The sequence below is a fragment of the Chiloscyllium punctatum genome, chromosome 27, assembly GCF_047496795.1.
Source record: "Chiloscyllium punctatum isolate Juve2018m chromosome 27, sChiPun1.3, whole genome shotgun sequence".
NCBI classification, from domain to species: domain Eukaryota; kingdom Metazoa; phylum Chordata; class Chondrichthyes; order Orectolobiformes; family Hemiscylliidae; genus Chiloscyllium; species Chiloscyllium punctatum.
Window position 1 is genome coordinate 49941560 of NC_092765.1, and position 25208 is coordinate 49966767.

Sequence of the window (25208 nt, forward strand, 5' to 3'; positions counted from 1 at the left end):
ACACTGACACAGAGGACAGCCCAAACTCACAACCATAGTAACTGCCCTCCTCCCAGCTGCCAAAAACTCTCACTTCTCTTCTGCCACCCTAAACTTGCCCCATCCCTGCTCTGATTGTTTTTATGGAGGAGCAGTGTTAATTTTCAACCCTCAACATAGAATCAGAGTACAAAAAAAGGTTTGGCAAGTACTGGACTAGATTGACAAGAACATAACCAGGTCTGTGCAATTCCCCACCCCTCTCACATGGACAATGGCGAAGAAGCATGAGAAGAGGATGGTATAGTTAACTCTGTAAAGGCTGCACACTCCTCAAAGGTGCAAGAAGGTAGAGTTAAGTCCCATTGCATGGTATTTAACAGAAGCAATGGGAATCCTGGCCTCGGTCAGGATAAGTGAGGCTTCAGATTTCTCTTTCGGGAAGACTTGTGCATTTGTGCCACTCAAGCACATCACTGGCCAGAGGCCACATACACTTTCCTATCACAGTGTCACTGGGGAGGACATTGGCTGCAGTTAGTACTGCATCCACTGGAGAATTCATATTGAGTAAAGACCCAGACAGAGATGAGTGATGACTGCAGCAGGCATTGTAGGGTGGGGTAACTGCAGGGGGTGGCTTTCAGTGTGCACCACATTTCTCGATGCTGTGTGACTGAGATGAAGATAATTACCTTGGAGACAGGGTGACCAACTATTCTGGATATTTCAGGACAGTCCTGCACATTCAGCACCAATCACAATTCCTCAGATATGGAAGTAATTTATGTCCATATGCATGCAGCAAGACCTGGACAACACGCCAGTTAAGGCTGATAGGTGGCAAGTCACATTTGCACCTAAGTTTCAGGCAATTACCATCTCCAACAAGAGAGAATCTAGCCATTTTCCCATAACATTCAATGGGAATAACATCACTGAATCCTTTACTATCAACATCCTGGTGTTACTATTGACCAGATACTGAACTCCTCAACACCACTGCCCCACAAAGCTGCATACTCAGCCCCTTACTCTACTCCTTATACAACCATGATACTATGGCTCATTCCTGCTCTAACCCCATTTACAAGAGGGGAGTGGGTGGGGGGGGGATATACCTGTGGGAAGGTCACTCCACCCGAAATGCTAACCTTGATTTCTCTTCACAGCTGTTGAGCTTTTCTAGAAACTTCTGTCTTTGTTTCTGATTTATATCATCCACAGTTCTTTCAGTTTTCACCTCAGTCACTGGGCGGAAACACTAACGCTGTTTCTCCCATCTCTCCCCGCGGCAGGTGTTAGCGTTGGCTCGAGCGGAACGTCAATCACCCTTAGGGCCCGCCCACCGGGTAAACCCATCCCCGCCTGAAGACCCGTCATCTCCAGATTGACCCGCCCCCTCATGATAGACCCGTCATCTCCAAATAGACCCGCCCCCTCATGATAGACCCGTCATCTCCAAATAGACCCGCCCCCTCATGATAGACCCGTCATCTCCAGATTGAACCGCCCCCTCATGATAGACCCGTCATCTCCAGATAGACCCGCCCCCTCTTAGAAGACCCACCGCCACGGGTACCCCCACCCCCTCCAGATCGACCCGCCCCTTCCTGATTGATCCGCCTTCCCCAGATAGACCCGCCCCCTCTTGATAGACCCACCTCTCCAAGTAGACCCACCCCCTCCTGATAGACCCGCCCCCCATGATAGACCCGTCATCTTCAGATAGACCCACCCCCCTCATGATAGACCCGTCATCTTCAGATAGACCCGCCCCCTCTTGACAGACCCACCGCCCCAGGTAGACCCGCCCCCTCCTGATAGACACGCCCCCCCGGGTATGGACACGCCCCCCAGTAGACCCTCCTGTCCGGATGGACGCGCCCCCAGATGGACCCGCCCAGACAGAATGTACTTCCTGTTTCCGGTCCCCTACCCGCACCTTTGATGAAGATGGCGACCCGGGCGGAACGGGAGCGGCAGCAGCGGCAGAATGAGCGGCACCAGGAACTACTCGGGGAGATGCTGCTCGAAAGCCGGGAGTGTGCGGACTGCGGCGGCCGAGGTAGCGGGCTCGGGGAGGGTGGGGGTTCCGGGTTGTGAGGCCTCCCTTTACTGAATGAGCCGGAGTCCATCTGGGCTCAGGACCTCGTATAGAGCCCGGGAGGATCGGCCCTCCCCCGGTGTCGGAGCCGGGCCCTCCCCCGGTGTCGGAGCCGGGCTCTCCCCGGCTGTCCGAGCCCCTCTTTATAACTCTGTCTTAGTGAGGGAACAGTCCTGGATTCTGCCTTCATTGAACTTCCGGTGTATCTCAGTCAGTGTATGTACCTTGAAATGTCATAAACTGGATCTCATTCTGCTGTTGGCTTCTGCTTCATTGCCGGGACCTGTGTGGATTTGTTCGTAGTTGCTTTGAAGAGGAAGTAGGTTTATCAGCTGCGTTATTGGGAATGCTCTACCCAGGTCTCACAAGCTCAGGTTGCTGATCTGGTTTGAGTCACTCGTGAATTTGTACCATAAAACCTGAATTTGGGTGGACTTGGAGTGCACTTAATAAGGCTGCTGTGCATTTGGCATAAAGTTTTGGGTAATTTCCCTGTTTTATTCCACGTCCTTGCACAGATTGTCTTTCTGCATGTTTTATTTGTCAAATTAGACTGAATGTATCAGGTTCACCATTTGACAGTCACATGCAGCTGGAACCAACTGAGTGCTGGATATTGCAAACTGACACTTGAGGGAATCCGAGTTGTCAGCCTGGTTATTGAGTAATCTTCTTTGGGATATCTACTTCTAATAGAGTACTTGCTGATATAGCTGTTCAGGCATTGTGCTTGGATGCAACGTCAAAAAAATTGCAGCAGCAGATTTGCAAATTCAGAACCCCAGGACTGTCTGAAAGATATCATGTTCTGGGTTTATTGTATCTACTGTGTGAGAATGATCGGGGATATTTTGTAGAATAGGCGCACCGTACCATAGATTGTCATAACCGAACATAGCACCAAGTAACAAGAAGTTGAGACATTGCACTCCTTTTATTTCCCTTCTGTTTCTTGGAAGAGAGCGATGATACCTCGTCACTGCTGTGTCACCAGGAAAGGTTGCAGTAACTCTGTTAGTGAGATTGTGCAATTGTACGAGCCAGCTTGCAAGCACCCAGGCTCAGTTTAAAGCTGTGATCTCTGTTAGTGAACAGTGTTCTGCTCCAGGCCAGATTAGGGAGTAGACTTGATTTTGTAATGTTACTTTTATTGTAAATGTACTTTTGACAAATTGGAATCTGAGATATTTCCACTCCCTGTCAGGGTCTGGTCTTTAACCTCTCAACAAGGTATGTATTTCACTTCCTCTTTCAGTTTCCCTTCTGAGTGGCTTAAATGTGCAATCACTTTATTTATTATCATAGACTGATTTTGAAAAATATACAATGGTTTGGGAATTTCATTCCTGGCTGTGTATCATTCTCCCTTCTCAGGATATGTGTCTCAGAATAGGTTTGTCCCTAATAGCCCTGAAGAAGATAGTCATCAGCTGCCTTCATGAATCACTGCAGTCTATGTGGTTTAGGTACACACATTTAGGACAGTTTTCAACCTTTTTGCATGTTTAACAGTGACTACTGAAGACAAACCCAGAAATTTGGGGATAGGATGGTTCCCCCTTCCCATTGTACCTGGAAATCTTGTATAATCTGAATTAACAGCCTGCTTATATTAAATATAAACCAGTACAGCCTCATACTGGAATTTGCCATGTGGTCCAATTTGTCAGTTTACTGCCTGGCATAGCACCAGTTCAGAAACAGTTCCTGGCTGCTTGAATAAGGTATCAGTGGACTGCTGGAATCAATGGAAAGACCCTCAGATGGATTAAGAGTAAGTCGGAAAGGAGGAAATGGAATGACAAACAGGGCAAGGGGACAATGTGTGTCGTCACTGGGAGGGGATTGGAGTGATGCCAAGCCCATCATCAAGTATTCAGTGTAAGATTCAAGAGCAGCACCTTCACTGTGGAGAGGAAATGTTTGTTAATAATGTCAGTGCTGAGTGATCGCGGCAACCAGGAACTGAAAAGGAGGAGAGTTTATTCTGCTGAGGTATCCTATCGAGTGCATCAGTCTGTGCTCAAATTGATTTTCACACGTTACTCGTTTTTAATATTTTGCTTTGATGGTTGAAGGAATGTATGTGTGTGTCCATCTGTTTGTGTGTACGGTTATCTCTGTTATATCTGAATTTAAGAATGGAGCTGCATTTATCCGGAACATTTCATTTTTTTGGAATATTCCATCCTGTCTTAAGAAGTGTGATTATTGTAGTAATGTAACAGATTTGGCAGCCAATTTGTGACAACAAGCTACCACAATGCAATAATGACCAGATAATCTGTTTTGGTGTTGTCGATTGAGGGATAAATATTGGCAGGAGATAGTGCCAAGGTTTCTTTTTCCTGAGAGTGCAGGTGGGACTTTGGTTTAATATCTCATCTAACCACATTGTGCCTTTAATTACTTGTAAACTGTATCTCAATGTTGTTTTTGAAATTAAGTTTAGAAAACCAACTAATTTGAGCTAATGAACAGTAATGAATGTCACCATCTTCCTAAGACTTTGTTCTACTGATTGACCCCTTGATCACTGTCTATCCATGGTCCAGCAGTGTGAGTTGACAGGCTGATTAGATTAGATTCCCTACAGTTTGGAAACAGGCCCTTCGGCCCAACAAGTCCACACCGACCCTCCAAAGAGTAACCCATCCTGACCTGTTTCCCTCTGACTAATGCATCTAACACTATGGGCAATTTAGCACTGCCAACTCACCTAACCTGCACATCTTTGGACTATGGGACGAAACCCACGCAGACACGGAGAGAATGTGCAAACTCCACACAGATAGTCGCCCAAGACTGGAATTGAATCTGGGTTTCTGGTGCTGTGAGGCAGCAGTGCTAACCACTGAGCCACTGTGCTGCCCAGCTGTGATCTGAGAGTCCAGACATTCTTCTCTCAATGCCTCCCTCAACCAATGTTTTCACAAGATTCCCACAAACAATAATGTGTTAATGAATAGATTTGTTTTAAGGATAAAACACAGAATCACAGAATTATTAGAGTGCAGAATGGTACCATGTGACACAACATACGTGCACCAGCTCTATTATCCAGTGCTAGTCTTCTGTTTTGTTCCCCATATCCCTGCACACCATGACTACACAAAAAAAAATCTAATACCTTCTTGAATGCTTCAATTGAATCTGACTCTATTGTATTTCCGGACAGAGTATTCCATACTCTAACAACTTGCTGCATGAAAATGTTTTTTCTCACATCACCCTTGCTTCAATTGCATATCACATTAAATCAACATTTGTGTTGCTTTTACATGCAGAAACAGCTTCACTCTCTCTGCTTTTCTCAGCCCTCTCAAGATTTTGAAACCATCAATCAGATCTCCTCCCAACCTCCTCCTCTCCAGGGAGAATGGTTCTACCTTCAATCTATTTTCATAAATGAAGTTTCTCGTTCTTGGAACCATTCTTGTAAATTGCTTCTGTACTTTCGCTGATGCATTTGCATCTTTCCTATAATGTGATGCTCGCAATTGTAGACAATTCTCCAGCTGAGCTCTAATAAGTGTCCTCCATAAGTTCAAGATTGACTGACTCCTTGTTCTTGTACCCATGACCCTATTAATAACGCAGAGGGTCCTGTATGCCTTATTTACTGTTCTGTCCACCTGTCCTGCCACCTTCAATGATCTTTGCACACCCGGTCCTGCTCCTGCATCCCCTTTAAAATTGTGCCCTCTATATTGACTTTGTATTCTTCCAATCAAAGTCTGGACCTTGCACTTCTTTGCATTGAAACCTATCTGTCCATTTCACCAGTTATCAGTGTCATTTTGGAGTTCCATGCTGACCTCCTCATGGTTCGCAATTCTTCCAAGTTTAGTGTCATCTGCAAACTTGTAAGTTGACCTCTGTGCACCAAGATCCCGATCACTGTACCAGGATAGTGGAGAGAACTCAGCTGCTGTTCCTCAAATAATGTTATAAGATCCTTGACATTAGTCCGAGAGGGCACAACAGGGTCTCAGTGTCTCAATTATTAGACAGAATCTGAGTGCAACATTCCTGTAACACTGGACTGGAGTTCCAGTAGAAAAGAAGAATTTGAGGCAAGAACACTGGTGAAGACTGTAGCTGATTCCAAAAAGTTTTTCCTCAGTCAGATTATGAGCTCTGAGATTTTTGAAACCCGTTCTTTAATTGGATTTGAGGCTGCATCTTATCCTGCAGTTTGAATAATTCTGGTGATCACTTACATAGAGAGAGAGATCGCTGCACACTCAAGATTGCTGTGTAATGGCCTACAACACATACTGGCACCACTCTGTTCTCAATGTCAGCAATGTAGGAACTGTCTGACCTCTGACATGACTGCCTGTTCTGCATGATAACACAGCCTCTAAACATTTTGACAAATGGTGACCTCTGAGAGCCTCAGTTAAAGGCTGTAACTTAGCCTTTAGTGTCAGGTGATCACAGACATTCAAACTTTTGTTTCTGTGTTCAATAATTTATTACTCGGGTGTGTGTTTTCCATTTATCGTTAGATGCAATTGCGGAGCCAAGAGGTGGAAAGTCTGTGATCATGCTGAGTAGGAAACAAAATTAAAGGGTATGCTTTTGCTTCATTGCTTTGTGATATGAGCGCTGTTTGTAACTTTTTAAGATGACCAGATATTGTAGATCCAACCAGTTGTTACACCTTGTTCAGAACAGTGAAATAAAGGGTTTGAAAAGTAATCTGCAAAATGTTAGTTTGGTGAGTGGGGAATTAACCTGTGAAATCGATTCAGTAAAGACTCAGTGAACACTATCAATAATTCATTCAAATACCAAATTAAATAGATTTCTTTCAGAAAATAACATTTTGGAATAAAGGTTATGAGCAACTAGAGACAAAGTGTGGTAAGTGTTGGATGGCTTGTAATTTTAAGGCTGTGATTCTCGAACTTCCTACCACTGGGGATTTCCTTGCCTCGTATCTAGGTCTTTTGGACACTTCTCAGCATGGATTAGTGACAACTCCAAAATCATTTAATGTGGTGGTCAGGATGATAAAGGTGAACTGCTGGACCGAAAAGAGCATATTTATGATGAAAGCACAAATCTGAATCCATGGGCTCAGCAGTTCCAGTGTTTTTAAGATCTGATTTGCTGCTTTAGAGCAGCTCTGAACTATGGGAATGAAGTCAGGGTTCAATCTGCAGTGACCCCGTGATGCCCAAAAATCCATCAGGATCAGAAGGTTGGAAATGGATCAGAGATTTGTTAATTTGGCACCAGTGAAAACTGCTGTTGTTTCTGGTGTTGAAATTGCGAGAGGATTGAATATAAAATAACAAGTTGAAGTTTGACCAGGTTTGGAGTTTTTATTTCCTGGAATGTAGGTGTTGCTGGCCAGGTCAGCATTTATTGTCCATCCCTAATTGCTGTGAAGTAGGTGGTAGTGAGCTTCTTGAACCATTGTCTTCTTTGTGACATGGGTGCACCCACTGTGCTGTTACTGAGGGAGTTCCAAAGTTTTAGCAGTGAAGGAATGGTGATTCTAAGCCTGGATGGTGTGTGGCCTTGAGAGGAGCTTGCTGGTGGCAGTGGCTGCTTCACCTTGGAAACTGTCACTGTTGACCTTTGATTTGTTTTAGTTACTCACCTTCAAGAAGCAACAGGTAGAAAGCTGCTGTTCCTGATTTTCTCATTCTTCGAACTTTGTAATTTATCACTGATGGTTCTGGGATTTTTCTGATGTTTGTGGGAATAGAATTGCACATGATCTTTCTAATTGCTAAAAATAATATAAATCCTTGCAAACTAATGACTTTGTTCTTGTTTCCACGGGTGGTGGTAGTATTCCTAATGTTGAGTGAGATTGAATAAGTTACTGGGGTCCTCCCTAGTCTCTGAGGCCGAGCGATCAGTGTTGTATTCTGAACAGTTTGTTGTATTGGTGAGTTTGTGGCATACAATTTTCCGTTTCCAGTTTCCTGTTTATGAGCGTATTCACACATCACAGGCTGTGAAACTGGTTTCTGTTATCAACCTTTTATGCTTTACAATTAACAAGTTGCACAATTGTCCCATTTTTGCAGCAAAATGTCATTTGTTTTAGCTTTACCAGTTCTATAAAAACAAAATAAATCCACTAGAATCTGTGCTTAGGAATTAAATTGTCAACTATTGCTCAGTGGATAGCACACTCTCACCTGAGTCGAATGGTTGATGCCTTCAGGGACCTGAGCACACAATCTTGGCTGACACTTCAGTTCAGTATTGAGGGAGTGCTGCACAGTTGGCAATGGGGTGTTTTGAGTGGGGCGTTAGACTACCCTAACATCTCAGAGAGGAGATTGTTGGAAGATTCCATAGCTATTCAAAGGAGCATAAGAAATTCTCTGTATCCCAGGATCAGTATTTAGAGCTGGGGTGATCTGACTGGAAAGTTATCTGGTCATACCATATCACTGTGAGAACTGGAATTAGAATTAGGTTTATTGTCACATGTATTCAAGTACAGGGATACATAAGTGCTGCAAGAGGTGTACAAAGTCACTATTTCTGGCACCATCATGGGTACAAGGATAACCTAGGTACAAAATCTTGGGTATAAATTAGAAAAATAAAGAAATAAAGATAAAAGTTCAGCATTATAGCCCTTCTAAAGCAGGGAGTCCACCTCGAGACTGGGAATGCACCTTGGTCTTTCCTGAGGCCATGAGTCCATCGAGTTCATCCCTGCTTGGCTCCCTCAAGACTGAGAGTCCCTCAAGTCCATGCTTGCTCAATTCGCCACCACCGTTTTGTCCGAGGGATGGAAGTCAGTAGAGAGAAAAAAAGAATAAAAACGAGAAAGAAAAGAAACCGTCAGAGCAGACAATGTCTGGTTTGGGTTCCTATTTTGCTGCAATCTTTATGGTACAGATCCATCCTTGAAGAGAGCTTGTTATTTGCGCATTCATAGATTAATAGGTTCATACAGCGCAAGAAAGGCCCTTTGGCCCATTAAGTCTGCACCAACACACCATCGCTAAAGATGTGCAATTTCCTGCACTTGTCCCATATCCTTGAATGTTATGATATTTGAAGTGCACACCCAAATTTTTTTTAAGGTTGTAAGGTTTCCAGCCTCCATATTTTCCCAGGCAGTGCATTCCAGATTTCCCCCACCTCTGAGTGAAAAGGTTTTTTCCCAAATCCACTCTCAATCTTGTGCCCCTGACCTTAAAACTATGCCATCTCATGATTGACCCCTCAACCAAGGGGAGCAGCTGCTCTCTCTTCACCCTGTCCATCCCTCATAACCTTATACACCTCAATCCTGTTCCTCCCCTCAGCCTTCTCTGATCTAAAGAAAACAATCCAAGCCTATCTAGTTTCTCCTTATAGCACAATTTCTCTATCCCAGACAGCTATACCCTCTCCAGTGCTATCATATCCTTCCTTAGGTGAGGTGACCAAAACTGCACACAGTACTCCAGCTGCAGCCTAATCAACACTCTCTACAGCTTCAACATTACCTCTTTGCTCTTCTACTCTATGCCATGATTATTGAAAACAAGTGTCCCATACGCTTTCTCAACTATCCTGTTCATGTGCTCACAGGGGTCTGTGAATAATTGTTCCTCTAAGCTACCCAGTCCCCTGCTGTTCTTTAAATACTCTCTTATCACCTCGCACTTGGCAGGGTTAAATACCATCTGCCACTGGTCTGCCCCAACCCAGCTATATCTTCCTACAAGTGTCTTCTTTATAATTGCTCATCCTACTGATCTTCATGTTGCCTGCAAATTTGCTTAATATTTGCCCCGTATTTTCATCTTTATCATTCGTGCATATAACAAACCATAAGGCTCCCAGCACTGATCCTTGTGGTACACGGCTGGACACTGGCCTCCAGTCACTCAAACACCCTTCTAGCGCCACCCTTTGGGTCCTGTTACTAAGCCAGTTTTTAATCCATTTCACCAAGTTTCCCTTAATTCCATCCTGAGTAGAGTCACCCAAAATGTTAACTCTGATTTCTGTTCACAGACCTGCTGCTAGACCTGTTGAGCTTTTCCAGCAACTTTTTGTTTTTGTTCCCTTAATTCCATGTGCTTTAACCTTCTCAATCAGTCTCCTGTGTGTGACCTTGTCAAGCTTTCCTAAAATCGAGGTAAACTACATCAGCTAAACTTCCTTCATCCACACACTTCATCACACTTTTTAAAGAATTTAATAAATTCTCTAGGAATGATGTCCCTCTGACAAAGCCTTCCGACTATCCCTAATTAACCCATACCTTGCCAAATGAGTTTTAATTCACTCCTTCAGAATTTTCTCCAATTGTTTCGTTACCACTAATTTGAGACTCGCCAGTCTATAATTTCCTGGGATATCTCTACTAACATTCTTAAAAAGTGTAAAGCACATTTGCCATCCTCCAGTCCTCTGGCACTTCTCCCATGGCCAGAAAGGAGTTAAAAGTTTGTGTCAGAGCCCCTGCAATTTCCTGACTCATCTCTTACAGCAGCCTAAGATGCAGTTCATTCAGGCCAGGGGATTTGTCCATTTTTGAGCCCGATAAAGCCTAATTTCCTATTTCTAAATTGAGTGCTGCATTTTCTATATTGGTGACTACACTTTAAAACTGCATAACACTTCGGGCCACCACAAGTTTGTTAAAGGTGCGATATAAAAATAGTTTATTTTATTTCAAAATGTATATCTGAGTGAACGTGTTGACAATGGCAATGCTTAACATGGGGTGTATTAGTTGCTCTTCCCCGTTATCCATAGGTTCTTACACTAGAATATTTCTAGGAATCCCTGCAAGCTAAATTTGCTGCATGTTCCAACATAATATAAAATACTGTTGCAATGGTTACATTGTGCACTATTCTGGCTGACTCTTGGCACTGAGCCATCAGTTGGAATCCTTTTGAAAAGTTTAATCAATAAATTTACAAGTGCAGATTCCTGAGAGCCTTGTGGTTTTAGCTGAAGGTGTTGTAATTGACTGCATACTGAAAGCATCTGATTTATTCTGCCCCTCTGTGTATTCTTGTGTAAATTATGATGGTGAAGCAAAAGATGGCAGAAAATACAGTCTAACCAGCAGCAATGGATAGAACCTGGCTGTGCAGATCAGCTGAAAAGGCTACACAGTTATGTTGTGGATGCTTCTCTGACCTTGAGACTGTTAGCCTATTTTCTAGTCACCTATCCAGCTTTAATGTGGATAACTTGCAATTCCAACATCAACAAACTGCAAGCCATAATTTCAAACACCTCCCACAACTCTCATTAATATCCTTAAGATCTGAGACAACTTAGTTCACAATCTCTGCTTCCTACCTAATTCTGCACTGCCTTTCTGCTTTGCCCATCCATCGATGTCCTTGAGTGGATTGGCGCTCTTGGCCATTTGAGGGCAGTTAAGAGTCAATCACATTACTTGAGGTTTGGAGTCATGTGTCAGCCAGATCAGATGAGAATACCAGATTTTCATCCCTAAAGGATGTTAGTGGACCAGCCGGGTTTTTGCAACACTCAAATGATTAGAGGGTTGCACTTACACTGGCTTTTATTTCAAGAGTTTTGTTCAATTTGTATTTCACCATCTGCCATGGAGGGTTTCGAACCTATGTCCCCAAAACATTTGCCCGCAGTTCTGGATTATTTGTCAGAGAGAGAAACAGTCAGAAAAAGGCCTTCAGCCCTTTGTGTTTGTGTCAGTCAAAAACAACCAGTTAACTATTCTAAACCCACTTTCCACGACATGGCCCATAGCTTTGTACACTTGAGGTATACATCTAAATACTGCTTAAATATTATAATGGTTTCTGCTACATCCAGTCTTACAGACAAAGTTCCATATTCTCAACGACCCTCTGAGGGAAAAGGTTATTCCTCATATATCCTATTAATCATCTTACCCTAACCGTAAAATTATGCCTCTGGTCATTGCCTCCCTCCATCAAGGGGAGCAGTTTCTACCCTATCTGTACCCCTCAAATTTTATATATTTAACTGTGTGCCTCTCAATCTCTTCCCTTAGGAAAACAACCCCAGTTTGTCCAAACTGTCTTCATAACAAAATCTCTCTGGCCCAAGTAACCTGGTAAATTTTCTCTGCGTGATATCCATTAGAGTCTCATCCCTCCAATAATGTAGTGACTGAAACTGCACACAATAGTCTATCTATAGATTTTATACAGTTCCAACATTACTTCCTGACTATTAAACTCTATGCCAAATATCCTATTTTCCTTCTTAACCACTTTATTCATCTGTCTTCATACCTTAAAGGAATACTGTACGTTAAGGTCCCTCTGATCCTCGGTGCTTTCCAGAATCCTACTGTCCATCACACATTTCCTTCACGTCATAATTATCCGGATTGAATTCCAATTGTCATTGACCAGTCTGTCGATATCCTCTTGTGATCTAAGGCTATCTTCTTGTAGTCTATATCCTCTTATAGTCTAAAGACTCTTCACTATCCTAAGAAAGTCCAGTGACATTACCACTTCCCACTGCTTTCCAAAGTATAATCACTTTGTGGATTCTTCCTCTTCAGCTAAGCTTTTCTCTGATTGTCATCTCACCTTTTGGTTCAGAGGTATCTGTAAACTGTAGAATTCCCTACTTCACTGACTGGCTTTATTCACCTGAACAATTTCCGAAATTCCTTCCCATTGATCCCTCCCTCCAATACAGATTCTTTCATCTCCATCTGCATTGTAAGTTCTCTTCACCTAGGCCTGTCAAACTTCACCATCTTGAGCTCAGCTCTGTGAAGTTCTTCGAGAAACACATCTGCATGAAATGTACTGTAAAACAGCAAGTTCCCTCCAGCACAATCGCATTAGGTCAAAGAAAAGTACTGAAGCAGCTGGAGGTCTGAAATAAAAACAGACGTTGCTGAAGAGAAACTGAGCAGCGTTGGAAGCCTCCCTGGAGAGAGAATTCAGTTCTGAGAAAATGCCATTAGACTCGCAATATTAACTTTCTGTCTCTTCAGATGCAGCCAGGCCTGATGAGTTCCACCAGCACTTTCTGTTTTTATTAGAAGAGGTCCTGTGCAAACATCTTTCATCATATGCATTGTCAGGCAATGCTGCAATAATTATGCAGTTGACTCATCTCATGGAGTTGGCAAGTTTCTGATCACTCCTTTTTTTAGGGTTTTAATATTCTCAGCTTATCTGAGCATGTTTTTATTGCCCTCTAATACTCTTCCCACTTCTCTGAAGCTTTGAATGTTTACTGAAAGAAAACATGATGCTGAATCATATAGCATTCCTAAAATTGTTGCTGTATTCTATGGAAAGGTCAATTGAGTATTATAATATTGAGTCAGCAGTCCTTGGTTATGATTCATAGAGAGCTGTACAGACCAACAATAATCTTGTTATTTTCAATGGGCTCAAAAGGTCAATACAGGCTTTCCCTCACTGAAACAGGAGATACCTGTAACAAAAGGAGGTGTGGCTGCTTCAGAAGACAAGAAACTTAAAAAGAAACACTGCTTTTGTTTGATCATGCTTCTGTCAAGTGACTCAAGCCACTGTTGTTCTATAATTAAATTCAATTCTATTAAATTCATTGTCACGTGTACCAAGGCACAGTGAAAGCTTTGTCTTGCAAGCAGTACAGGCAGATCACAGAGTTAAGTAGCATAGATAAGTAAATAATAGGTAAACAGCGGCAAAAACAAAAACACAGGTACAGGTGAAAGTTAAGAGTTTATGAGTCCATTCAGTATTCTAATAACAGCAGAATAGAAACTGTTTTGAAACCGGCTGGTGTGTGTGTGTTCAGGCTTCTGTACCATCTCCCGATGGTAGAGGTTATTGGAAAGCATTTTTGCCAGGGTGGGATGGATCTTTTAGAATGCTGTTGGCCTTTCCTTGACAGCGGGCCTGGTAGATGGATTCTATAGATGGGAGGTTGGCCTTTGTGATTATCCGGGCAGAGTTCACCATTCTCTGTAACCGTCTCCGATCTTGAATGATACAGTTGCCATACCAGATAGTGATACATCCAGACAGAATGCTCTCGATGGCACAACTATAAAGGTAAATGAGTTTAGATAAAATATATTAGTAATTTTTAAAAGTATGCTATAAAGTTTAAAGAGTTGTTGTGGTTCTGTTCGCCGAGCTGGGAATTTGTGTTGCAGACGTTTCGTCCCCTGTCGAGGTGACATCCTCAGTGTTTGGGAGCCTCCTGTGAAGCGCTTCTGTGATCTTTCCTCCGGCATTTGTAGTGGTTTGAATCTGCCGCTTCTGGTTGTCAGTTCCAGCTGTCCACTGCAGTGGTCGGTATATTGTGTCCAGGTCGATGTGCTTATTGATTGAATCTGTGGATGAGTGCCATGCCTTTAGGAATTCCCTGGCTGTTCTCTGTTTGGCTTGTCCTATAATAGTAGTGTTGTCCCAGTCGAATTCATGTTGCTTGTCATCTGCATGTGTGGCTACTAAGGATAGCTGGTCGTGGCTAGTTGTGTTCATGGATGCGGATCGTTAGCTGTACTCTGTTTGTCCTATGTAGTGTTTTGTACAGTCCTTGCATGGGATTTTGTGCACTACATTGGTTTTGCTCATGTTGGGTATCGGGTCCTTCGTTCTGGTGAGTTGTTGTCTGAGAGTGGCTGTTGGTTTGTGTGCTGTTATGAGTCCTAGTGGTCACAGTAGTCTGGCTGTCAGTTCGGAAATGCTCTTGATGTATGATAGTATGGCTAGTCCTTTGGGTTGTGATATGTCCTCATTCCGTTGTCTTTCCCTTAGGCATCTGTTGATGAAATTGCAGGGGTATCCATTTTTGGCGAATACATTGTATATGTGTTTTTCCTCTTTTTGCAGTTCTGGTGTACTGCAGTGTGTTGTGGCCCTTTTGAATAGTGTCTTGATGCAACTTCTTTTGTGTGTGTTGGGGTGGTTGCTTTTGTAGTTTAGGACTTGGTCTGTGCGTGTGGCTTTCCTGTAAACCTTTGTGGTGAATTCTCCGTTCGGTGTTCTCTGTACCATCACGTCTAGGAATGGGAGTTGGTTGTCCTTTTCTTCCTCTCTAGTGAATTGGATTCCTGTGAGTGTGATCCGGTGTGTGTTCTCTATTTCTGTGTTTTTAATGATGTTTGACCGACAAAGAATGAAACCTTAAAGCAACAACACCCCCAGATTCTATGGACTAGCTAAAGTGCACAAACCAGCCATCCCACTCAGACCCATAGTATCACTACCAGGGACACCATCACACAAACTGGCTAAAGAACTACAGCAGAAACTGAAACACCTGATCAGCGGATCCAGACACTCGATACAATCAACACAGGAATTCTTGGACATCCTCAGAAATATACACATTAGACCAGGAAGAAACTATGGTCTCATTCGATGTAACAGCACTGTTCACCTCTATCGACCAAACCGTAGCTAGAGAAACAATAGCCAACCTGCTGGACATACAGAACAGACAACAGGACAGTGAACCTATCAACAAAGACGGCATACTCAAACTACTGGACCTGGGCCTCACAACACACTTCACATTCAACAACCAAATATATGAACAAATCAACGGCACACCCATGGGCTCACCCATCTCCGGACTCATAGCAGAAGCGGTAATGCAAAGGTTAGAACAAACAGTCTTACTGCAAATTCAACCCAAACTCTGGGTCAGATATGTAGATGACACCTTTGTAATCATTAAAAACACAGAAATAGAGAACACACACCAGATCATCAATGCCACACTCACAGGAATCTGATTCACTAGAGAGGAAGAAAAGGGCAACCAACTCCCATTCCTAGACGTGATGGTACAGAGAACACCGAACGGAGAATTCACCACAAAGGTTTACAGGAAAGCCACACGCACAGACCAAGTCCTGAATATGAAAGCAACCACCCCAACACACACACAAGAAGTTGCAACAAGACACTATTCAAAAGAGCCACAACACACTGCAGTACACCAGAACTGCAAAAAGAGGAAGAACACATATACAATGTATTCACCAAAAACGGATACCCCCGCAATTTCATCAACAGATGCCTAAGGGAAAGACAACGGAACGAGGATATGCCACAACCCAAAGGACTAGCCACACTATCATACATCAAGAACATTTCCGAACTGACAGCCAGACTACTGTGACCACTAGGACTCATAACAGCACACAAACTAACAGCCACTCTCAGACAGCAACTCTCCAGAACGAAGGACCCGATACCCAGCATGAGCAAAACTACTGTAGTGTACAAAATCCCATGCAAGGACACTACAAAGCACTACATAGGACAAACAGGAAGACAGCTAACGATCCGCATCCATGAACACCAACTAGCCACGAAACGACACAACCAGCTATCCTTAGTAGCCACACACGCAGATGACAAGCAACATGAATTCGACTGGGACAACACTACTATTATAGGACAAGCCAAATAGAGAACAGCCAGGGAATTCCTAGAGGCATGGTATTCATCCACAGATTCAATCAATAAGCACATCGACCTGGACCCAATATACCGACCACTGCAGCGGACAGCTGGAACTGACAACCGGAAGCGGCAGATTCAAACCACTACAGATGCCAGAGGAAAGATCACAGAAGCGCTTCACAGGAGGCTCCCAAACACTGAGGATGTCACCTAGACAGGGGACGAAACGTCTGCAACACAAATTCCCAGCTTGGCGAACAGAACCACAACAACGAGCACCCGAGCTACAAATCTTCTCACAAACTTTGAAGTTTAAAGAGTGTAGAATAATTATAGGAAATAAGAAACTTAGATCGGCGTGCAAGAGCTCGCAAGGAGTTGACCATATCCGGTGTCATCTTGCCAGAAGCCACGTGGACGTAATCTCTGTGTTGGCATGTATTTTGATCATGGAGCAGTGAATATTTGCCAGTCCACTGCTCCATGATTTATTGAAACATGGTCAACTTGCCCTGCCCCAACCATCAGCCCACTCTTCCAGGGTTTACTGTGTGGAGCTTGATTTTGCTGGGTTTGTGCCAAGGCTTGGAGTGAGTGATCGTGAGACAATAAGAAATAACAACGGATATAGCTATTTGTCTTAAACATTATTTCTGAATATTGTACTAGCTGTCAGTGGGAGTGACATGGATACATAATTTGTCCGCTCATCCACTATTCATCCTCTTGGCAGTAATGAAGTGTTGATTAGTTCAGGGTGGACGCTAATCTCAAGAGTTCTGCCACTGAATGGCTTGGTGCTATGTCGGTTGTGATAATTCTGAACACCCCTTTTCCAGGTGACCCTTGATTCCCTTACTGATTGAAAATTTGTATATTTCAGCCTTAAATATACTTCATGACCTGGCTGTGCCCACAATTACCTGACTCCTCAATGGCCGATGGTGTCTGGAGGAAATTCTGATCCTGCAGGAATAGACAGCCATTTCCATCATCTCACTGCATGGCTGGACTCTGAGAATGGTTCTGGAGTCTTTAGTTGAATGCAAGACAAATAATGTATTTTATCAAGCAATCTCAAAGCATTCCTCTCTATCTTTGGTGACGTGCTAAACTTTGATTTCATCCTTCAGATTCCAATCCGGAAGCTGTGGAGATGAGTGGTTTGTGTTAAATTTATAATTGCAGTATCCTACAGTGTCTGCAAAAACCTCTAAAGCATGAAGGAAAATAACTGTCACGATAGCGGAGCAGAATGAGATAGCTGACCTGTCAGACAGGGCTTGCGTAGATCTTAAAGTAGAGTTTCTAAGGAGGGGAGAGTTCTCAGTATGACAGAGTTACCAATGGTGAAAAGGATGAAGGGGTGATGGTCATGAAATTGGTGAGAAGAATGGTAAGTTCAGAAAAGTGTTGAGCAGTAGATGGTAGGAGGGAGGGAAGGATCAATCTTTTTTTTAATTAGTCTTTGAGAAGATGGTGGTGAGCTGCTGCCTTGAACTGCTGCAGTCCATGTACTGGGGGTAGCTCGTCCGAGACTTCATCGCGATTATTTGATTTATTGTCACAAAAACCTAAGTACAGTCGAAAGTTTTTTTTGCGAGCAGTACAGATCATAGCAAACAACGACATACTCTCTCGAAGCACCTTATAATCTGTGAGGCATACAAGGTTACGACTGCAAAGGAGGTAAACAAAAACAAGGGCATCATTAGATTTGAAACGAGAGAAGTTCATTCAGCCATTTAATCACAGTGGGGAAGTGGCTTGCTGGGTCATTTCAGAGGGCAGTTTAGAGTCAACCACATTGCTGTATCTCTGGAGTAAGATGTCGGGTGGTAGATTTCCTTACCTAAAGGACAGGAGTGAATCAGATGGGATTTTCCAACAATCGGTAGTGGTTTTATGGATATCATTAGACTTTTAATTCCACATTTTTATCTGCTGTGGCAAAATTCAAACCTGATCCTCAAAAAATACTTGAATTTCTGAATTAATAGTCTAGTGACAATACCACTTGGCCATTGCCTCTCTTAATTGCTATGGAGGAACTTAAACAAAAGGTTGTGTCTTCATGTATTGTGTTTATGTTTATGTATTGTGAATATCAGAGCCAGTATAAGTCAGTGAACACTGGACTGGGCAAATGAACCTATTACCTTGCCTTTCATGCTCACCTCTGTTAAAATTTTCCCATTCTCAACTGATATCTACTGGGCAGAACCTTTAGTTGCATTTGTTTCCCAATCATTGTGTGCTCCTCCATATCCTTGTATGTGAACATCAGCATGTTGATTAATAGTAATCAAGAGGAAGAATGGAATTCAAGAAAAATAGAATGTGAAAGTAAGCAAGGACAAGCTAAAACAGTATGGAGACCTCACCTGTAATACCGTGTACAATTTTGGTCTCACTACTTGAAAAGGGACCTTCTTACATTGGAAACAATTCAAAGATGATTCAGTCAGTTGATTCCTGGAATAAGCGGTCATCTTATGAGGAAAGCTTGAGTAGTCCCAGCAGAACTAGAGTCGCTGAGAATTGGGGTGGGGAAAGGTCTTTGCTGTTCAGAGTCATAGCCAGCACAAAGGAAGACAATTGTGGTTGTTACACGTCAGTCATCACAACTGCAGGACATGGAGGAGGTCCTTGGGATAGTGCTGTAGGCAGTGTTCCTTCCAAGCTACACGGCTGTGTGGTCACACTACTGCTTGGGGACCCCGCAAAGATGTGCTGACACAGCTTTCTTGTTCAGACTTCTGCCACATGTGGACCTCAGGTCCTCAGAGGACAGAACAATGAGAAGCAATATTCACACATCTTCAGCTGCTTCAGAAATGGTCTTGTGTATATCAAATCAGAAGAAGGGATGTTTGCTGCTTACTTCACACTGTTCAGTACCATTCATGGGAGGTATAGTGTTGCAGCAGATAATGTTCATATACAGCAAGACCCGGGCAATATTCAGGCTGGGGTTAACCAGTGGCAAGTAACATTTGCATCACGCATTTGACAGGCAATGACCATCTCCAGCAAAAGAGGATTTAACCATCAATCTTTAATATTTTAATGACACTGCCATCACTGAATCATCTTGGTGGGTTACCATTGCCCAGAAACTATATTGGACCAGCTATATAAATACTGCGGCTACAAGATCTGGTTAGAGATTAGGAATCCTGCAACACATAACTCACCATCTGTCTCCCTAAACTCTGTCCGTCTTTGACAAGGCACAAGTCATGAGTTTGAAGGACATTCCCTACTTAGTCATAGAAATGTTCAGCATGGAAACAGACCCTTTGGTCCAAGTCGTCAATGCTGACCAGATATGCTAGTTCTATTTGCCAGCATTTGGCCCATATCTATCTAAACCCTCCATATTCATATAACCATCCAGATGCCTTTTAAATATTGTAATTGTATCAGCCTCCTCCACTTCCTCTGGTAGCCCATTCCATCCATCACCCTCTGCGTGAAAAGGTTGCCCCTTCAATCTTGTCCCTTTTAAATCTTTCCCCTCACTCAAAACCTATGCCCTCTAGTTTTGGACTCCCCTACCCCAGGAAAAAGACATCGTCCATTTACCATACCCATACCCCTCATGATTTTATAAACCTCTATAAGGTCACTCTCTCAGCCTCCAACATACCAGGGAAAACAGTCCCAGCCCATTCAACCTCTCCCTATAGCTCAAATCCTCCAATGCTGGCAACATCCTTGTAAATCTTTTCTGAATCCTTTCAAAACATCCTTCTGATAGGGAGGAGACCAGAATTGCATGCAGTATTCCAAAAGTGGCCTAACCATTGTCCTATATGGTTGCAACAAGACCTCCCAATTCCTATGCTCAGTGCCCTGACTAATAAAGGAAACCATAATAAACACCTTCTTCACTATCCTACCTACCTGAGACTCCACTTTCAAGGAGCTATGAACCTGCACTCCAAGGCCGCTTTGTTTAGCAACCCTCCCCAGGACTTCACCATTAAAAGTCCCGCCCTGATTTCCCTTTCCAAAATGCAGCATCTCACATTTATCTAAATTAAGTTTCACCTGCCACTCCACCAGCAGGGAACTGTTCCCCAGATCCGTATGGACTCTGGTTTTGCGAGGTTTCTTTGGTGCCATGTTCAGTCAGATGCTACCTTGGTGTCAAGGACAGTCACAGTTACTTCACACCTGGAGTTCTGCTGTTTTCTCCATGTTTGGAGCAAGGATGTAAAGAAGTCAGGAACGGAAAGATGCTCAGTTTGCATTCTGCTTGAGCCAAATGATCAGACTACTGCAATGCAATTACTGTCTGACTCCTCCCATCACTCCTATGTTTCCAAGCAGAGGTCCACTGTTTTAGTGAAGTGGAGAGAAAACAAACTAAACGTTTTGGGTCCAGTGACCCTTGTTCAGACCAATCACTGAATCCAAAGCATTAACTCTGCTTTCTCTTCACAGATGCTGCCAGACCTGCTGAGTTTTCCCAGCAAATTCTGTTTTTGTTTCCAATTTCCAGTATGAAACATTGCAGACCTTAATTCTGTTTGTCTCTCCATAGTTACTGCCAATTTCTGATTTTGTTTCAGATTTTCAGTTTCAGTATTTTGGTTTTGTGCTGGAGGAAAAGCTGCAATCCTAGCCTTCAGTTAGTCCAATGATGTCCTGTATTTTCAACACCGACTGAAAATACATCTGTAACTTTGCAATGCAGGCAAAGAGTAAGGTGATTTCTTTTCCTGTTCAACAGCGACCGAGTCAGAACATTCTCCCCTAAGTCAGAAAAGTATGAAATCAAACGCTCTTTAACAGTTTTGAGTTCATGGTGAGCCCATGAACTGTTTGTTGAACAAGCCCACGTTCACAAAGCAAGGCTGAGGCCTTAAGAAGTACATAACCCCAAACACGCCCCACCACCCCATAAGCTTAACGTCTTCCTTTTCACTGCATTCCTAAATCTCTCCATTTTGCATCTTCAGCAAGTGGAGTGGGAGGCATGCCATTGTTTGTAGCTGTGGTGCTGAGATGAAGATGGTCAAGGGTGTCAGGCTCCCGACAGTGATGATCACCAACAATCTATCCTGGTCCACCCATGTTGACGCTGTGGCCAAGAAAGCACAACAATGCCTTTACTTCCTCAGGAGGCTGAGGAAATTTGCCATATCCATAGATAGCCATACCAATTTCGATAGATGCTCTATAGGAAGCATCCTATCTGAATGCATCATAGTATGGTATGGCAACTGCTTTTCTCAAGGAGAAAGTGAGGACTGCAGATATTGGAGAGTCAGAATCAAAAAGTATGGAGCTGAAAAATCACAAGTCAGACAGCATCCGAGGAGCAGGAGCTGTTTGTCAGGCTTATGCCCGAAATGTCGATTCTCCTCCTCAAGTGCTGCCTGACCTACTGTGCTTTTCCTGTGCCGCACTTTACAACAACTGCTCTTGCCAAAACAGCAACAAACTATAGAGAGTTGTGAACACCGCCCAGTTAATCTTGCAAACCAGCGTCCATGCATTGACCCTATCTACGCACTGTCTCAGGAAAGCAACCAATAAAATCAAGTACCCCTCTCATCCCAGTTATACTCTTTGTTGAGGGTGGTAAAGATATAAACGTTTGAGTACGTGTACAAACAGATTCAAGAGTAGCTTCTTCCCTGCTGTTATCAGACATTTGAATGGACCTCTCAAATGTTAATGTTGATCTCTCTGTCTCTCCCTCTCTCCTCTGCTGCTGTAACAATGTATTCTGCACCCTGTTCTACTACCCTGATGCACCCTGATATTGATAAGGTATGATCTTCCTACACAGCATGCAGCACAGCACTTTTCACTGTACCTTGATATCTGTGAAATAATAAATCAAATCCAATCTCCCTGCAGCACAATCACTGGCCATGTCATTCTCTTACTAACATTTGTTGCTCTCGAACAGGCTAATCCCCTGACCCAGACAGTCCAGTGACAACTTCCATCATGGCAGCCCTCATCCTATTTGGCTGGTATCTTTCAAAAGATATAAAGACTGAATTATATACAGAACTCATGTGATCATCATCAAAAAGCAAATTACTGTGTATTCTAGAAATTTGAAATAAAATGCTGGAAGTAACTGGGTCTGACAGCATCTGTGGAGAGAAACAGCATAAAAGTTTCTGATCAATGACTTTCATCAACTGATCGTTTCATTTTTCTGTTTTATTTATAGTCACGCCACGTTATATATAGAACCCCTATGTTTGGCAGTCACGTGGATTGTGTGCACAACATGGACCAGTGGAGTGAGGCGAGACTTGTGTAAAAAGGGTATTTAAAGTAATGCCTTTCACATTCCAAAAACATTCCATAGCATCCCACAGCCAGTTCAGTCCACTGTAAAGTGTAGCAAAATAAGTGTGGAATCACATCATCAAAGTGCCATCAAGGTAAAAGAACAGCAAGAATCCAAATGGGCAATGAGAGATTAATAGGTACATTATTTTGCAAGTTCTCATTCATATCAAAGCATCTTATTCATGGAAGATTAGATTAGATTAGATTAGATTAGATTACTTATTAGATTAGATTAGATTAGATTACTTACAGTGTGGTAACAGGCCCTTCGGCCCAACAAGTCCACACCGACCCTCCGAAGCGCAACCCACCCATACCCCTACATTTACACCTTATCTAACACTACGGGCAATTTCGCATGGCCAATTCACCTGACCTGCACATCTTTGGACTGTGGGAGGAAACCGGAGCACCCGGAGGAAACCCACGCAGACACGGGGAGAACATGCAAACTCCACACAGTCAGTTGCCTGAGGCGGGAATTGAACCCAGGTCTCTGGCGCTGTGAGGCAGCAGTGCTAACCACTGTGCCACCGTAATGGAAGTAATGGAAAATCCTTTTGTGTTGTGAGCAAGACTGTTTGTTTGTCTCTAATGAGAATAATATAAGTGAGATAGCAAATCCTTTGAGCTAGGATTGACCTCCTGTTGACTGATTAGACATCTTACTGTATCTGAGCAATTGTGCCTGATCTCGCTCGGGTTTGATACCTCACTTTGAAGACACTGCATTCAGATGCTGAAGTCAGTGGATGGGGGAAAGTGAATGTGGCTCTGCAGCACTTGGTTGTGAACATTGCTGGCAAAGTCTACATTTGTCATCCTGCTTAGTTGATCTTACTAAGTAGTGGTGAACAGCTGCTTCGAATCACTGATGTAGGTAAACCCACAATCTGTAGGTGAGGGATTTCCAGAATTTTGATCCAGTGATACCGAAGGAATGCAGAAATATTTCCAAGTCAGGATGGTGAATGGCTTGGAGGGAATCTTGCAGGCAGTGGTGTTGCCCTTTTCCTTCTAGATAACAGATGTCATTGGTTGGAAGATGCTCTTGAAGAGGTTTTGGCAAGTTTCTGCAAGGCATCTTGTATGTGGTACATACTGCTGATTGGATTTTTAAGCTTGTCTTCAAAATAATCAAAGGCCAGATTTCCTTCAGTCCAAAAGGGACTGAATTTCTGTGTTCTTGCTGACTGCTGAATTGTTTAAGGAAAAACTTTAAAGCAATCAATATTCAATACAGATAAAGTTTGAAATAATTCACCTTCAGTTTCTCCAAAGGCACATGTCAGGAGCGAATGAATACAGAAGAACCTCGATTATCTGAACAACACAGGCGAGGGGTATTTTGTTCAGTAATTAAATGTTCGGATAATTGAATGCTGGATAACACAGTTTAGGCAGGCATCGGGACCTTGCGATCTTGTTCGGATAATTAAATGCCAGATAATCGAGGTTCCTCTATACTTCCCACTTGCCTGGATTGGTGTAGCTCCAATAACACCTGTAGCTTAATACCACTCAAGCCAAAGCAGCCACCAACGTAAACTTATACTCAATGGGCTGAATATATTTAAAACAGTGAAGGTAGTTTTTGATTTTGGGCAGTCCAGTTACAAATATGAAATAGTCAGCAGTAAGTCCAGAGACTATAAAGTTAATGTATTTATCTTGTTTACCTTGAGCAAATGTGGAACTTGGTACCACGTGGCATAATTACAATAATGAGCCTAGAAAATGAGCTAGTTTAAGTGCATGAAGATGAAACAGAAATACATGTTGTTACTATTGGTTGATATAGAGTGTGAAAAAGACACCAGCACTGATTTGGTGGAAGGACTGGGTAGCTGTTATGAACCAGGATGAACTTTGTATAATCTGAAACAAAAGATAAAAACTGATGGTTCTTGAAATCTGGATTAGAAGCAGTATGTGCTGAAATACTCAGCAGGTCCGCACCATCTATTGAGAGATCATGTTTAAGGTCCAAGGGCCTATCTACACAACTTTGTCGGAACGTTTTTAAGGTGGATTTTCTTCCATTGTTCCATGGTGGTGAGTTGACACCATAGTTTTGCAGTTTATGGATTGGGGTGTGAACTTCCTCCTTCATGGATTTTATATTGGTGTACATAACAATTGGCTATTACAAACCGGAGCGACTGAGCTTTCAAGTCTTGGTTCAGTGCAGTTATGCAAATCATTGGATTTTTTTTAAAGCTAGGCAGGAGGAAGATATCTGAACTGAAACTAAGATTGAGGAAGTGGAACTAATAACTAATACAGAAATAGCTGGAGAAATTTAGCAGGTCAAGAACATCTGTGGTGAGAAAGCAGTGTTAATGTTTTGTGTCCAGTGACCCATCCGTCATCACTCTCCACCTCCTCCCCCCCAAACTGCT

The 25208-nt window shown here is 43.0% G+C and overlaps 1 protein-coding gene across 2 annotated transcripts in view; it reads left to right on the forward strand.

The window, feature by feature from the left end:
• The first annotated feature begins 1889 nt into the window (after nt 1–1889).
• LOC140453690 (stromal membrane-associated protein 2-like) overlaps nt 1890–25208 on the forward strand; it is a 65953-nt gene continuing 42634 nt past the window's right edge. For both annotated transcript variants that reach the window (XM_072548625.1, XM_072548626.1), the window contains exon 1: nt 1890–2047. In XM_072548625.1, the coding sequence (XP_072404726.1) occupies nt 1930–2047 (118 nt within the window). In that variant the 5' untranslated portion in view covers nt 1890–1929. The remainder of the gene's footprint in view (nt 2048–25208) is intronic.